This window comes from Salmo salar, unplaced genomic scaffold, assembly GCF_905237065.1.
Source record: "Salmo salar unplaced genomic scaffold, Ssal_v3.1, whole genome shotgun sequence".
NCBI lineage: Eukaryota > Metazoa > Chordata > Actinopteri > Salmoniformes > Salmonidae > Salmo > Salmo salar.
This window is the reverse complement of record NW_025548177.1, coordinates 101,318-117,896: the sequence shown is the minus strand read 5'-3', so window position 1 is coordinate 117,896 and position 16,579 is coordinate 101,318. Positions and strand designations below refer to the sequence as shown.

Below are 16,579 nucleotides of genomic sequence, written 5' to 3'. Positions count from 1 at the left end.
GCAGGGCCCCCCATTTACCCAAACCTCTCCTCCCCCCCATCTGATGATTAGCAGAGTGGCAGCAGGAAGCTGTCTACACTCATTGAGAGTGGAATCCTGAATCCTCCTGTGGTTTGCTGTTGCAGTGAAAATATATATTACATATCTAATATGTACTGTATAATGTATGTATATATTTGTGACTTTTTTTCTGCCTCCTGGGCCCAGGGGCTTCAGCCCGAGAAGCCCCTTTGTTATTCCGGCCCTGGGCGTACCCCAACAACAGAATGGTGTGGGCATATACCTGTTACAAAAAATATTAAATCAAGTATACTGCTGATTGGCCAGCTCAGCCAATGAGCCAACATGATATAATGTTGAATGAGGAAATGGCAAGCATTATCGAAACTGTCTGTTTTGTGTTACAAGTTTAAGTATTTTTTTGTTTTGTTTTTTCAAGTTATGCTTTGGCAACAAATAGTAGTATAGGATTAGTGATGGGGAAACAAAGCTTCCTGGAGCGTTGAGATTTTCCAGCTAATTGTCTGAAATAGGTTAAATTCTCAAGGCTTTGATCAAGAGCACACTAGTGGCACCTGCTGGTCTAAATAATATAGAGCAGCCAAATTATTATAGATTATGTCCCAAACCCCATAGTTTGTGTGCAGTGTAGCCTTTTAGTCTTCTACCAATCAGGTGGTTGTTCGACGAAACAAAACTTTATGGTACCAGTTCTGAATATAACGTTTTGTGTTTATTATATAAGTCAACATTATATGACAAACATATTTAACATGGGTTTGCTGTTTAATATAATGTAGCTCAATGTGTGTTTACTCTCCCTTGACATCTTGCAGTCAGGGTTAGGGTGAAGGAGCCCAAGCCAAAGGCCACTGAGAACACTGATCCCAATGTGGAGAAGGCTGCCAAGGTTGGAGCCAAGAAGACTAAGGACAAGGAAGCCGGTAAACTGAATCCACTGAATTAATTGTGCTCATCACTCCTAGGATTAAGACATCACCCTATAATCCGCCCAATTGTATGGGATCGTTGTTATTGAGCTACACCCATTGCAATGGAGGACATTTAACATTGCTCATTCAATGACTTGTATGGGTATCTCACTTCTCATGGTGTCCATGATTGCATGCATACACACACATCACTAACTCTTGTCTCTAGAAGCTGAGAAAAAAAAGGCTACAGCCAAAAAGCAGAAGGAGAAACCTCCAGAGGCAAGTGTGGTTTCAGTAATGTTCTGACTATTGGCATTGTTCAAGTGGTTTTGGTGTATAGGGACTCTTTTTATATACACTTTTGTCATGGGTACTGTTCCCTATTTGGGCTTTATCATGGTTAAATGGAATCTCTAAATGGGTGATTGTATTGCAAACCTGTCATTTTCATCTTTCAGGATGCAAAACTCAGGAAGGCCGCAAAAGCATCCTCTTCCAAAGGTGCCCCCTGCTAAGAAGCCCAAGTCGAACAGGACAATGGGGAAGAGGGGACAGCTGAGGATCAACCCAAAGCACAGAAGACTACCAAGGGTGAAGGGGCAGCCAAGAAGGGTGCAAAGGCCAAAGCTTTCCAGAAGCCTGCAGAGGGTGATGAAGGGGACACTGCTGCTCCTGAAGCTAAAAATCACAGTGAAACGAGGCAAGAGGGCAGCAGCAGAATGACTGCACTCCTTTTATCCACTTTGTATGTTTTTAAATAAAGCTGTTTTTTGTAGTTCTTCTTTGTGTCATTTAAGTGTAGACCTAGCTGCAGTAAAATGTCCACTTTTCCTGTAGATAAGTGTTGATGGTGGCTAGGGGTTTGTTAAGATGTTTAATGATTCACTGATGCAAGATATTTATAAAAACCTGTTAAGTTATTATTTCTTACACCTGCTTAAATCAGTACCCTCTTCTGCCAGATTAATTGTATCACTAGTACAGTGAAAAATATTGATGGCTAACGTCAGGGGTCTTCAGTTTAATATTCAAAGGTACCCAAACCAGAGTATTGCTATACAGTCAGGACTTTGTTGTTCATCCATCATAGGTTGATGACCATGGCACGATTCATTAGGATAATCTGGTACAGTGAGTGGGCAGATGGTTGAGACCAATCTGAGTCTGGAACAATTCGGCACACAGGACATGACATCTTGGTACGAGTCTCCTGAGGGACGGCCTTGATACTGTTTTTTCGCTGTTAATTATGAAGCTATGGGAAATTACTCAAAACTAGTCTGTTATGGGTCAGTGCCCACAATGGTGCAATAAAAATGTTGTACCACTTCAGTTTGTCCACAAGGGAGAGGAAGAACTAATTGGGTCTTCAGTTTGATATTCAAAGGTACCCAAACCAGAGCATTGCTGTCCGCTGGTGCTCCTGGTTCTTTATTCCCTGCAATTCATATGGAGGTCAATGAGTTTTATTTGATCAACAAATATTTGCCAATTTGCTACATGGGGGTTATTTGATCGAATCCAAGTTTTGTAATTGTTAGATTGTGGACTCGTGGCATTTCTGCAACTGAAAAAACTACTTCATATTGGAGTTATGCCTGTTGTGATACTTATGGATAACCCATTTTAGCATAGACATTGCAATGGAGGGCTTTCACTATTTTAACATAGTCAACTGGGTGGGAATTCCTACGAGTCAGGAGAAATCTGCCATTAAAGAAAATTGAATACTTTAAATGTGACGCCATTGAAGCTGTCACAGATGAGGCCTATCTATGACCCAGTCACACTTATCTGCCCTCATTGGCTGGAACGGTCTCGCCTGCTTTCCATCTTTTAGGACATTGTTAGAGCTCGACTAGCTTGTCAATATAGGCAACATTTGCAACACATCAAAAACACGAGGTTGAAATAGAAACTGGGTTTGTTGACTCAATCCTTCATTTTTAAAACCGCATGTTTATTTGTTTAAAAAAATAAAAAGTTTACATTTCATTTTCACTAATAGAAACAGTACGGAAGCACTGAAAGTCTGAGCAGTTTCACAGCTCTTCAAGTATGTTCATTCAGTTTATAGATTAGTTTATAGTCTCAGCAGGGGCAGATCCAACAGGCCAGGCCAAGAGTGCAAGGCGTCAAGCTGAGCATATTCCGACTCAGTCCTGATCCAATCAAGCCCAACGTCGCATTTAGCTCGTCCAATAGAAACAAGTCAAGAACCCATCACTTGCTTGATCCAGTGATGAATTAGATTTTGTCCACAACAGTGCACTGTAGCTAGTCACATCAATCCTCCCAGAAAGAAGAGCGATTTGGTGAAATGGGCAAAGACTGGGGTGATTGAGAAGAGGGGCAGAGGAAGACAAACACGGAAGAGACCATATTGGGAGTAAGAAAAGGGAGAAAGGAGAGATTTTAGGGTTAAAGAGAGAAAAGGAAAGAGATTTTGGACGTAGAGAAAAGGAGATCAAAAAAAGGGTGAAGTCACTAGCCATGTGGATCATCAACATGCCAGCTGTTTACCTTCCCAATCCTGCCACAAGAGAAAGCCCTCAAGCATTTGCATTAATGACTGCAATAATAAGAAGAAACAAATTCAATACCACTTGAATCAATTCTAAATCAAGAAAACATCTTCCACGTGTAAACAATTTCACAGTTCTGAGAGAGAGAGAAGTAAGTGTGCAGATCTCCTGGCACCTCATCATCCTCCTCCTTTCCGCTAAGCCCACCCTTTGTACTTGCCTGGCTCCACCACATGCATCAGAGGCAGTGTACGGGTTTGTTAGTTAGTCCCCCCCCCACACACCAGTCCCTGCCTCTGTCCCTCATTGTTCAGGGAGCCCCGCCCCACCATCACCTCCCTTCGTCACTCATTAAGAGAGCCCCACCCGTGTAGGTCGACTCGGGGACATCAGGAGGGGATCCAGGTACTGCGAGATGACCTCCCAGTTCCTCCACAGGAAGGCGAGAAGGACGACGAAGAGCAGCGTGGAGAAGGTGCTGCTGAGCGTCATTAAACTCTGTAACTGCTTTAAGGTCACCATTGGCCTCATGGTGAAAACTCTGAGCAGGTTTCTTCCTCTTCGGCAACTAAGTTAGGAATGATGCCGTTATCTTTGTTGTGACTGGGTATATTGATAAACCATCCATTAATAACTTCACCTTACTCAAAGGGATATTCAATGTCTGCTTTTTTTAAACAATAAGTTTCCTTCTTTGTGAGGCATTAGACAACCTCCCTGTTTTTTTGGTTGAATCTATGTTTGAAATTCACTACGTGACTGATGGACTTTACAGATAATTATAAGTGTGGGGTACAGAGATGAGGCCATTAAAAAATCATGTTAAACACTATTATTGCACACAGAGTGAGTCCATGCAACATATTATGCGACTTGTTAAGCAGAATTTTACTTCTGAACTTATTTTGGATTTCCAAAACAAAGGGGTTAAATACTCAATGACACTCTTTTTTTTTTTACATAATTCCACTTTGACCTTACCTTTATTTAACTAGGCAAGTCAGTTAAGAACAAATTCTTATTTTCAATGACGGCCTAGGAACAGTGGGTTAACTGCCTTGTTCAGGGACAGAACGGCAGATTTTTACCTTGTCAGCTCGGGAATTCGATCTTGCAACCTTTCGATTACTAGTCCAACGGTCTAACCACTGGATTACCTGCCACCCCGATATGGGGTATTGTGTGTAGGCCAGTTACAAAAAAAAATCTCAATTTCATACATTTTAAATTCAGGCTGTAACACAACAAAATGTGGAAATCGTCAAGGGGTGTGAAGACTTTCTGAAGGCATTGTATGTTTTACCGTTTTGATATAAATGCACTTTATCTATATAGTCCCCACATTTGAAAAAGTCACAAGTATTTGGACAAACTCATTTATAGTGTATTAAGGTAGTCAAACATTTTGTATTTTGGTCCTTGATTCTTTGCACCCAATAAATACATCAAGCTTGTGACTCAACAAACTTGTTGGATGCATTTGCAGTTTGTTTTGGTTGTGTTTTGGATTATGTTTTGCCCAACAGGAAATTAATTGTATCCAACCGCTATGGAAGGAGGTATCACACAGTCAACGTAAAATACATAAATACAGTAGATTTAGCATTAACTAGGGGAAAGAAATAAGAAAAATGCTCAAAGGGGACTATGCCCCTGGACCCCTAAAAAATAATATATATATATATTAACACAGTAACAGATATTATGGATAGACATGTAACAGAAACCAGTTGTCTATGTGTAATACAGTAGATATATTACCTGTTAAGCAACTTATTTACAGTAACTGGATGTGTGATAAACAATGGATGTCGTGTGAGATAGAATGTATTTGTGTGAGACATAGCTACAGAAAGCCAGAGGTGTAGTGTCAGTGTGTCTGCAGAAGACTGTACAACCCATCCGGCTGGGCTGAGGTTGCTGGTCTGTCGGGGATTGAGCTGTATACATGGTAAGTGTCAGACTAGAGGAAAGAAACAGATTCACTTTAGGGCTTCGAATCTACAGTACAGTTAATGTAATTCATAAGGGGTATTTTATGAGGATGTAAGACCAATCTTAAACTGAAAGTCAAATCACAGTGAGAGAAAGAGAGATACTTGTATCCTCGAGTCCGTCTGTCTGTGAAAACAATGCTATAAATAATAATAATAATATAACAATATAATACAATGAATAGTACAACCGATATAAGAATACTCCATGCAATTATTTGTGCTGTACTTACATGTTTATTTGCAAATGCCTGTGTATCCACATCAACGTTACCTGCACATCACAGAGAGAGACAATTCCATGATTAAGAGGTTGTGTATGTATGTATGAGTGTGTGTTTGAGGGTGGATCGTGTGTATATTACATGTCTACATTGCATGTGAGTTACTTAGTCGAGTTTGCTCTGTTGCGTTGGTAACATCCAAATAGAAGAAGTGCAAGTAACAAGGCTTGATGTCATTTCACACTTCTCCTCATGACTCAAACCACCCTGCAGATCTACAGCTCTATTCTCATGCTCCACAGATGCTCTGACACATTCATTTCTGTTTTAAGTGTCATATATGCGTTTTGATAAGGTTGATAAGGTTAGGCCCAAAGTTTAAGCATGTACAGTAGCTGTGCACTTGCAGATGGTCCCGAGATCTGAGGGACAAACCTGAGGGCGTGAACGTGAACAGTACAGAAGTGATCTGAGAATCGATTCCAGCATCTCCTGAATCCACCTGTAGTAGAGAGAGAGGGAGAGAAGAGAGAGACTTTTTATCCTCCAGTCTATCAAACTGTCTGTCTATTCTAATCTAACTCGTGACATGAACTGCACCCTCCTTTGTATCACAGGAAGTGTTTGTCGGTTTTGTGTCATTCTGAGGTCTACACATGTCCAATGCAAGATGTAGGTTATTTGATTTAAAAATTTTATTTGTACGACTAAACTCTGTACCTACTTAGGAACACATTTACAGGGTTTAACAATAATGAATGTATTAAGAAACTGTTTTGGGTAAAAACATCTTATTTGGTAATAAATACAAATTACCATATTAATCTGTAAATAAATATAGCTGTTGGTTTGATACATTGAACATTCATATGTTGAAGCACTACTAATGAAACATTAAGGTCTTGATCCTCAGATCAGACAGTCAGAGGGCAGAGGATGCTGGTGAGAGGAGTTATAGGAGGACAGGCTCATTGTAATCGTTGAAATGAATGAATGGAACGGAGTCAAACACGTAGTTTCAATGTGTTTGATTTGTTTGACTCCGTCCCATTAATTCCATTCCAGTCATTACAATGATTCCGTCCTCCTATAACTCATCCCACCAGCCTCCTCTGTCAGGTGGTATATGTGTACAGATACCACTGTAAATGTAGAATACTCACCATGATTCCTCTGCTCACCGCTCCCATAGACACCAATTCATCTAGAACAGAAACACAATAAAAATGGAATTACAGTGTTTGTACATGCATGTATATAGTTCTGTAAGTCGTGTGTGTGTATGTTTGATGTATTTAGTTTTGGAACATACATTGTCTGTGATCATCCTGTCTGGCTGTAGGTCTGTACAACATAAAAGTATAAGAAGGTTGTGGTAAGAACATCTCATCATGGACAAAACAGAACTAAAGGTTGATACAATCTGCATCATATTCACAAGGGAATTCTTACCTCTGAGAATTGGTTTTCTCTGAAAAACAAATGAGGCTAAATGAATTATATTGAATATAGTCTAACCTATCCTGTTGAGGACAGACGCCTCGCCAACGCCTCGCCAATATCCAATGGTAGTGCGTTGCGCAAAATACAAAAACCTCAAAAATGTTATAATTTCAATTTTTCAAACATACGACTATTTTACACCATTTTAAAGACAAGACTCTCGTTAATCTAACCACATCATCCGATTTCAAAAAGGCTTTACAGTTAAAGCAAAACATTAGATTATGTTAGGAGAGTACACAGCCAAAAATAATCACACAGCCATTTTCAAAGCAAGCATATATGTCACATAAACCCAAAACACAGCTAAATGAAGCACTAACCTTTGATGATCTTCATCAGATGACACTCCTAGGACATTATGTTATACAATACATGCATGTTTTGTTCAATCAAGTTCATATTTATATCCAAAAACAGCTTTTTACATTAGCATGTGATGTTCAGAACATGCATTCCCACCCAAAACTTCCGGTGAATTTACTAAATTACTCATCATAAACGTTGACAAAATACATAACAATTATTTTAAGAATTATAGATACAGAACTCCTTTATGCAATCGCTATGTCAGATTTTAAAATAGCTTTTCAGCGAAAGCACATTTTGCAATATTCTGAGTACATAGCTCAGCCATCACGGCTAGCTACTTTGACACCCGCCAAGTTCGGGGCTCACTAAACTCAGAATTACTATTAGAAAAATTGTATTACCTTTGCTGATCTTCGTCAGAATGCACTCCCAGGACTGCTACTTCCACAACAAATTTTGTTTTTGTTCCAAATAATCCATAGTTATGTCCAAATACCTCCATTTTGTTCGTATGCGTTCAGGTCACTATCCAAAGAGTAACGCGCGCATTTCGAGACAAAAATATTCAAAATGTTCCTTTTCCGTAATTAGAAGCATGTCAAACGCTGTTTAAAATACATTTTATGGTATTTTTCTCATAAAATAGCGATAATATTCCAACCGGACAATAGTGTATTCATTCAAAGAGGAAAAGAAAAAACAGCATGATCTCTTTGTCACCAGGCAGACCACTGACAAACTGTGCTACCATACTCTGCCCAGTGACAGGAGACACCTCAATCCGCTTTCTGAAGGCTTTAGAAAGCCAATGGAAGCCTTAGAAAGTGCTTCGTAACAGCTCAGATACTGTAGTTTCGATAGAGAACCAAAAGAAGAACTACAATTTCACAGACAGGCCACTTCCTGCTTGGAATCTTCTCAGGTTTTTGCCTGCCATATGAGTTCTGTTATACTCACAGACACCATTTAAACAGTTTTAGAAACTTCAGAGGGTTTTCTATCCACATCTACTAATAATATGCATATTCTCGTTTCTGGGCAAGAGTAGTAACCAGTTTAAATCGGGTACTTTTTTTTCATCCGGCCGTGAAAATACTGCCCCCTATCCCAAACAGGCTATACAATTTGATCAAAATGAGTTGACAAATTAACCCATGCCAAAGGCACTTACATTAATGTCAGCACGGTAAATTTGCAAATGATTTGTTAGGCAGAATCAAATGTACTCACTGGTCCTCCTGCAGAGACTGACAGCTGTCAATCCTACCAGGAGCACGCCCACTCCAGAAGCCACTGCTGCCTGCCATAATTGCCCCACTATTTGGTGACATGATGACAACGGGAGAGGTCATTAGCTCTTGGACCACATTATTGTTCTTCTGAAAAAATGTGCACAGCTCTGTTTTCATATGTGTGATAAAAGACAGCTAGAAAAGGATACTTACCCAGAATGCTTTCTTGACTGTTTGATTCCACATCACTTTCTGTGGAGCTTTGAACTCCTGGGCACATGCAAGACAGAAGGACAGTTTAATAACAGATTTATGCAAATATTTCTATAAAGAGACAAATTAATTGTTTGATTCATCCTTAACCTTTGACTGAATTTACATTTGACTATATTTGCAAAACTGGTTTATGCTTTAATAGACAAAAATACTTAGCAAACTAAATTAAATCTATTGGCTATACTTACTTTCAGTTGGACTCGCTGGGGTGTCAGTGGTAAAAGTACAGCAAACAGTCGACCCTGATGCAAAGCAAATCATTGGATCTGATTATACAAAAATACATCTAAATGGGTTGATTTTAATCAATCAAATATCAACCTCTTTTTGTAATGAGGCAAATTTGTGATGGGAAAAAACTCAACATGGAGAAGATAAGCTACTCTATTTATTTTACTTCTATTTGCTAACTAGATTAAGATGACTAAGAGACCTGATAAAGGATTCACTGCCGTGCTGGGGGTCAAAGGGGAGGTCAAACATGATGAGAAGAGATTACTCATATTACACAAGAACAAACGTAAATTAATGTAATATCTAAGGTCTTTCAATAAGCAGAAAGAGAGAAGTACACTACACGTTACCTACAAATCAGATGGATTAAAAGTGGTTAAAAATCTGGACTGAAATTACAAGCAGCTATGAATACATCTATTAGTTAACCGGTCAGAGCTTTAGTGAATGAATGTGAACAAAGATATTGTATTTGAAACTAAGTTAAAATTGGTGGATCTACTTACTGGTAGTTGGTGTCACTGTGGTGTCTGGGGTAAAGGTAGAAGTAACAGTTGAAACTAGTGGGAAGCAATATGATTACACAAGAATAAGGTATTACATTCACATTTGGGTCACTTAATTTTACAGGCCCGTAATCTAAATTCTTGACTGTATAATTACTATTTGCAGAGATGGTAATTTAGAGGCCCAACACACCTTCTGTAGGACTCACTGTCTTGCTGGGAGGCAAAGTAGATCTAGGACCTGGAGTCAAACCCACTGAGAAAACACATATTAATGAAATTAGCATTTTATTCATGATCGTATTAATGATCATCATGGTGTTGTTGGCCTTTTGAAATACCTTCATAACTTGTCTATTCAAAGTGGGCAAAGTAGGACTATAAAAATCACTACGGACAGTTTGCTTCTAGCCCTGGTAGATTATATTTCTACTCATTATAGAGATGATAAGACCAATTCATAAGGTGATAAAGTCTTTCAGGACAGATAAGGTGTTGATTGTTGTTGACAGCTTCCTAGAATGAAGTCACCATGTTATCTAACAGCAGAAGTATAACAGCGCATAGATACGATCTAAACACTCCACTAGATGAACACAGACATTCTATTACTTGTGCTGAAGATCCCAGACATTGGTATTCAGGCTGGTGTCATATCTATAGAACAGCTTAATTTACAACACTTCATTTACACAACTATTCTTATTGCGGAAACATGCTTTTCTTTAAAATAACAGCAGCCCCACTATAAAAGCACAAATGTGTGGCCTACCTGCTATAGAAGGTGTCTGTACAGTTGTTGGATCACTGATGTGAACTCCCACCAGATCTGAAATCATTTGGGATTGAAATGTGATATTTAGTTTGTTGGTCAGAATGAATATAGTCATACCAAGAAGATGCTAAAATCAAAGTGAGTCAGATCATGAAGACCTGCAGCCCTGATAGATTTGTTTAGATAATGACTCACCTGTAAAGCTGTACCCATCACTGCGTGGAGAGAGAGAGTTTGGTCCAGAGCTCACTCTGTAATCACAGCTCACCTCCTTACTCCTCACTGACTGTAGACCACTGATCAGATCACTATGATTTGGAGTGAATTGACAGAACTCCTGTCTGGGTGCTGAGGTGGATTGTCTCTTCTTGGTCTTTGCTGTGAAGGATGGCTGACTCTCCTCTCCAACATACAGGTTACAGGTGCTGTCAGGACTGACCGATCCAGGAATCAAACAGATGATGGTGAAGTCCTCATCAAATTGGACTGTAATGTCTGGTTTTGGATCTGTTAGGAAAGAACAGAGACTCCTTTTTACATCACTATATTTGAATGTAATGTATATGTCACAAGTGACACTGACTCTTACTAAACTAGAGCCTGCAATTCTTTTTATATTACGTATCAGAATATCTTATTTGATATCATTTATATTTATGAGTTCCATTTAATCATGTGTGCTGTGTGTTTACAACGATTTCCTTTCACTTAATTCCTTACATGCTCACGTGTGAAATCAAATTGAATCGCATGGACTATTTTGCTTGCTTGTATGGTGTGCTGTGATTCCACAGATTAACATGGACTAAAGTGACATTGAGATGATTCTCTATCACCTCCTGCCTCCCCAAACCAATCGCTAAACACGCCTCAGAACTAGAGTTAAAAGGAACTGAACCAGGGACCTCTCAACCGACAAGCTTCTCGTCTCCGCTGGTCGCTTGCTGTTGGAAAGACACAAATCACAATGCTCTCTATTGCACTACTAAAGGAAAGTGCTTGTTGCGAACGTGTGAGTGTGACACCAATTGTTGGCCAGTACATCCTCTAATTGTATATTTTCTGTCCCCCACGACTACAGACACGGGGGACACGCCTGACGCAGCTGAGAGGCTACACCCAACTCTACCACACAGCCAGGCCGGTGCAGAGCGAGGGACAGAAGGTGACCTGCCATTGAACACCAAACCAGCAATCGACTACCAGACCAGCCATCAACTAATGATCCCTGCTCGGGAGGAAGAGCCGAACCCTGTTTGGGTAGAGCCGAACTAATCCTGCTCGGGTAGAACCGAACGAAAAAACCCTGCTCGGAAGGTTTAGTTTGGCCCGTTGCTTCTAGTTAGCCTACAGCCCTAAATCCCAGCCTATTTATACGTTTCTTATAGGACCGTAGTGATACTGTGTATTACTGTGTAAAGATGAGTTTATAAAGAACCTTTGATTGTACTTTGGCCTGTCTCTGTGGTTGTTTGCCGTGGGATCTTAGAACTCTACTTCTGACATATACATTTCAAATATTTGTCTTCACAACAACTATTTTGAAATGACATTGGATGAGATTGTGATTTAAACAGAATCATTCAAGAGAATCTGAATATAACATTTCTTACCAAGAATAGTAAGAGAGACAGAACCACTGTGCATCGATGGATAGTAAGTTTCTACTGTGTAAAGATATCTCAGTTTGATCTCAGCAGATGAACTTTGACCTGCCCACGAGAGCAGCTCAGTCCCCGTGAGTGAACGTGTACAGGGTGAGTGTTTAGGATCTCTCCCCTCTGTGTAGAAGTAACAGTGAGACACAGAGACAGATGGAGGAGTCTGACAGCTCAGCTGAACTGAGTCTCTCTCTCTGATGACTGTAGAACGGCCAGCCTGGGAGGAGGTGTGTCTCTTTGAAAGTTGCATTTAAAAACATTACAGCTAATCCATACATACTAACAGTATGGTAGATCCATTAATAAAATGTTCAACTATGTCAGCATTTATGTTTGTACAAAGTACAGTAAATCCTATCATTATGTGAAATGAAGACGTTTAGGAAATACGACAGAAGATCTCATTTTCAGAACGAGCATAATTAATACGGTATAACAGTGAAGTGTATCATTTTATAAACCACCTACTTACCCTGAACAGTGACTGAGACAGGGTTACTTAAAGGAGATGTGTGAGACCTCCCTACAGCATAGTAACATTTCACTTTGACCACAGCTGGAAATGTTGGACCTGCCCTCTTCAGCAGCTCAGTTCCTGTTATTGTCTGCGTACACAATGACCCTGGAAAATTCTTCCCCACCTCTATGTAGAAGTAACAGTTAGACACATGGCGAGATGGAGGAGTCTCACAACTCAGCTGAACTGATTCTGTCTCTCTGATGACTGTAGAACTCACTGTCAGCTGAGGAATGTCTGAGAATAGGGGAATATAGCATTTAGCATTTTGTGGTTTTGAGAAATGTACTGATAGCCTAGTCCCTCCTTGTTACTTCACACTTAAGGATCTTGAGTCCATTACCTCATGCAGCGACAGTATGGGAAGTTAAGGAGATATAATACATTCCTTGATTGCTTCATGTAATAGTTTATGACAACAAACAGTATGATAACATATCACAAGAGGAACATGGTAATGATGGCACAACAGTACATTGTTTACAACCATTCAAATAGTCTTCTTACCCTGAATTGTGACTGTTGAAGGCTCACTGTACATGGATCTAAACTGTGAACCTGTAGCACTGTACTGACATTGTATTTTGACCTCAGCTGGTGAACTCTGACCTGTCCACCTCACCAGTAGTGTTCCTGTGAGTGTCTGTTGACAGGGTGATGGTAGGGTGAATTCCACTTGCCCTTCCATTTTGAAGTAACACTCAGAGACAGATGGAGTCTGACAGTTCAGCTGAACTGAGTCTCTCTCTTTGATGACTGCAGGAATCACTGTCAGACTGGGCTGAGGAAGATCTGTGACAGAGGGATGATGGAGTGTATTTTTTAATTGAATTATAAATTCATTTTCAATGTTTAACTACTCATACAGATAATGTACCACTTAATATTATATGAGTTTGAAAGAGAAAACAATTAAGACACTGTTGTCTATTTAACAATAAACATTGAGAACCCGTGGCAGGAACAGCCCTTAGGAGGGAGTTATCACACAATAATCCTCGGCTTCGATGGGCATTTTGCTTTTGTAAAACGGTTGCCAACATTTAAAGAAAAGATTAAGAACATGTCTTTCATTAAAGACGTATTATTGTTCTGAGTAAATGTGTTTTATTTTCATCCTTCCACCAGGACATATGCTCATTGTGGAACGTTGCTATATGGGCACAGCCAAACAACGGAAGTGATGGATTTTGTTCTGACCAGAACTGTCCCAGAGCGTGGGGAGGTGTGTCTGCGCTTGTACTGAAGCGGCAGGTGCGCAAGACCAAAAACTTTACTAGCATCATACATATCGGTGAATCGCTGTGACATATGAAATACAAGTGATCGTGTAATCAATCTGTAATAACTACGTAAAAAGGTAACGAACGTGTTAAATGATTGTGACGTACAGTCATATCCAGGTCCTGATTGGTCAACAAGCTTATTTTACGCTTCAAATAGTGTTATTTGACACATCAAACAGTGTTATTTCTCGTGTATCTTTTTGTCGAAGACCCAAATGGCATTCCATACATTCCAGTGCACGACACACTGACATCACGTACAGATGCGCGTGACTCTTGGCTGCAGTAAGAAAGCCACGCCATCTGCTCCCATTCAACATAGCCTAGATTTACGTTTTTATTTCTTCTAAACAAAATAACTTTTGGGGGGGCTCTCCTACGCTAACAATGATGTTTTGATTCTTGCTTGAACAGCCACTAAGATTATATTTGGTTGTGATCTTTGGATGCAGCAAGTTGTTAGCTAGAATGCTAAACACTCACTGACATAGCCATAGGCTGTAGCAAATGATAGCCAAAGAGCCATTTTACTGGTTGAAGTTGAAGTTATTTTTAAGTATAATGCAGTTGATTTGCAATGATGACAAACATTATATTAAGCAGGACATTCATACGAGCCTTAAACTCCAATTATAATCCAAAAGTAGTGTGAAATGGACTCATATGCAACATGTAAATAGAGGCTTTTTTTGTGCTGTCACCACAGTGGATTGAGCAGTCAAATGGAATAGTGAATAGACTATTTTTTGTGTTTGTAAACGTTGCCGCACGAGGGCGATGCGTGCAACGTTTGCAAACACAAAAATGGTCTATTCACTATTCCATTTGACTGCTCAGTCCACTATCTCATCAGCACAGCCAGGCAATTTATAAACCTGATCTCCACTGTAAAAAGCATTTAGATATTATATCCCATTTACTGTAGACTAGCATTTGGTTTTCAACAGCGGAGATTTGCATTAACCTTGCTGTCTGTCTCCGATATTTGCAACATTGTTTCAATATTGAAATTCGATCATCTCCTGCTGTCACATAGTAATGAACGAATGTGTCGGGATGAGACAGTCTGGCAGGTTTTCTAAGCCAGTCAAAATCATGAATCAGTATCATTTTTATGGATATATTCAAAGAAATGCCAATAGAAAAACACAAAATGCAGCTAGTTTACTGTCATTCCAGCTTCAGTTTAAAGTGATTATGTTAACTGTGTACTGTAGTTGGCTAGCTCCTCTGAACAGTGTCCTGGAGAGAGAGCACATTTTCTATGCCAGGCGAAATCTCGCATCGAGTCATTAGCTCATTGTTATGGATGTATCCCCCCCAAAAATCTGTAGAAAACAGCTTAAACAAATGCAAATACAGCTTCTTTGCTGTTATTCTGGCTGCACTGTTTGACGTGACTGTGTTAGCCGAAGTTGCCTAGCTAGAAAGCAAGGGATAAGAACATTGACAGTCATCCTGGCAACGGAACATTTAGAATGATCCACCAGCTGGCTTGGGTACCAACCCTAGATTTGTGTCGGGACTACACGGAGTATACCAAACAGTCGGGGCATGGATTTTACAAAGTGTCGAAAGCATTCCATGGGGATGCTGACCAATGTTGACTCCGATGAATTCATCAAAATAACGTTTTTATTGAAAATATTTCAATCACTACTTGAATATTTTGGTAACCCGTTGTTTTGTCTGGTAGCCCAAAATGTTCCATAATGCAGCTTTAAATTCATAATAATGCTACTGACCTTTGGCTTTGAGGTACTGGAAGGTATCTAGACATAACAAAATGGGTCATTATCATGCTCTTTTAGCCATTATGAAAAATAAGAAAACATGAGATGGGAACACTTTACACAAGCTGGCGAAGCAGAATAGCCTGGAATGCATTCACAGCCATGTTATCAAGCAGTGGTCATTCTTATCTGAACAAAATGTACAATAATGACAGAGAAATATAAATTAATAGGATGATCAATGGAATAAGACACACTTATTATAACCATAACATGTTGAAATATTAAGAGTTTCTAAAGTAAAAGACTAAAAGAGGGGAAAGAAGAATGGAATATCCTGTAGCACAAACAGATGATGGAACTTGGAACGGAAAAATAACTCACCGAAAAGGAGGATGAGCAAAAACAGACGACCAGCCATATCAGGGATGAACAAGGTCATTATTTAGACAGCTACATACATACTGTTAGTCTGACTTCACAGAAGATGGTGGCTGTGACTGGGACAAAGAATAAATGTTTCAATAGAAAAGCAGATGTGGAGCTTGTTCACAGGAAAACCACATGTCTCATATGACAACTGTGGGCTAATGTCATGTTGCAGAGGACAAAGAGGCTGAACATTCAGAATCATTTATCGGTCATTATTTTTAAGTTCTCAAGCTATCTGTCTTTAACAGATGTTATTTTGTATCATTATTGCCGACAATTCGATTTTTAAAACCAAACTAACTTGTCTGTATGAGAAAAATATTTATCTTCTACTTTCATATTTAATTTATGTTTGGTGAGTCATGTTTAATAATATGCCAGAGCAGTGAAGCTAAACTGATAAACGCAGTAAAGGAAAGGATGGAAGGAAGGAA

At 39.5% G+C, this 16,579-nt stretch overlaps 2 protein-coding genes across 2 annotated transcripts in view; both read right to left on the bottom strand.

The window, feature by feature from the left end:
* LOC106565147 (uncharacterized) overlaps positions 1 to 16,579 on the bottom strand; it is a 63,606-nt gene that overhangs the window by 25,328 nt on the left and 21,699 nt on the right. The gene's annotated exons all lie outside the window — the stretch shown is intronic.
* On the bottom strand, positions 4,698 to 16,271 carry LOC106584726 (A-agglutinin anchorage subunit). The gene is made up of 17 exons (XM_045711994.1): positions 16,098 to 16,271; positions 15,726 to 15,752; positions 13,202 to 13,486; positions 12,650 to 12,931; positions 10,712 to 11,023; positions 10,514 to 10,570; positions 9,935 to 9,997; positions 9,742 to 9,795; positions 9,190 to 9,243; positions 8,939 to 8,995; positions 8,724 to 8,810; positions 7,131 to 7,149; positions 6,991 to 7,022; positions 6,842 to 6,882; positions 6,114 to 6,180; positions 5,688 to 5,728; positions 4,698 to 5,423 (listed from the first exon to the last, which is right to left on the bottom strand). Exons 1-17 carry the CDS (start codon positions 16,153 to 16,155, stop codon positions 5,331 to 5,333), a joined length of 1,629 nt encoding a protein of 542 aa, XP_045567950.1. The 5' UTR covers positions 16,156 to 16,271; the 3' UTR covers positions 4,698 to 5,330.

Excerpts from the sequence above, each read along its gene's own strand:
- LOC106584726 (XM_045711994.1), bottom strand. The coding sequence starts at position 16,155 with ATGACCTTGTTCATCCCTGATATGGCTGGTCGTCTGTTTTTGCTCATC. Across the intron at positions 10,571-10,711 it reads TGATGGGTACAGCTTTACAG|ATCTGGTGGGAGTTCACATC; the intron begins GTGAGTCATTAT and ends AAATGATTTCAG. Across the intron at positions 9,244-9,741 it reads CACAGTGACACCAACTACCA|GGTCGACTGTTTGCTGTACT; the intron begins GTAAGTAGATCC and ends GCTTTGCATCAG.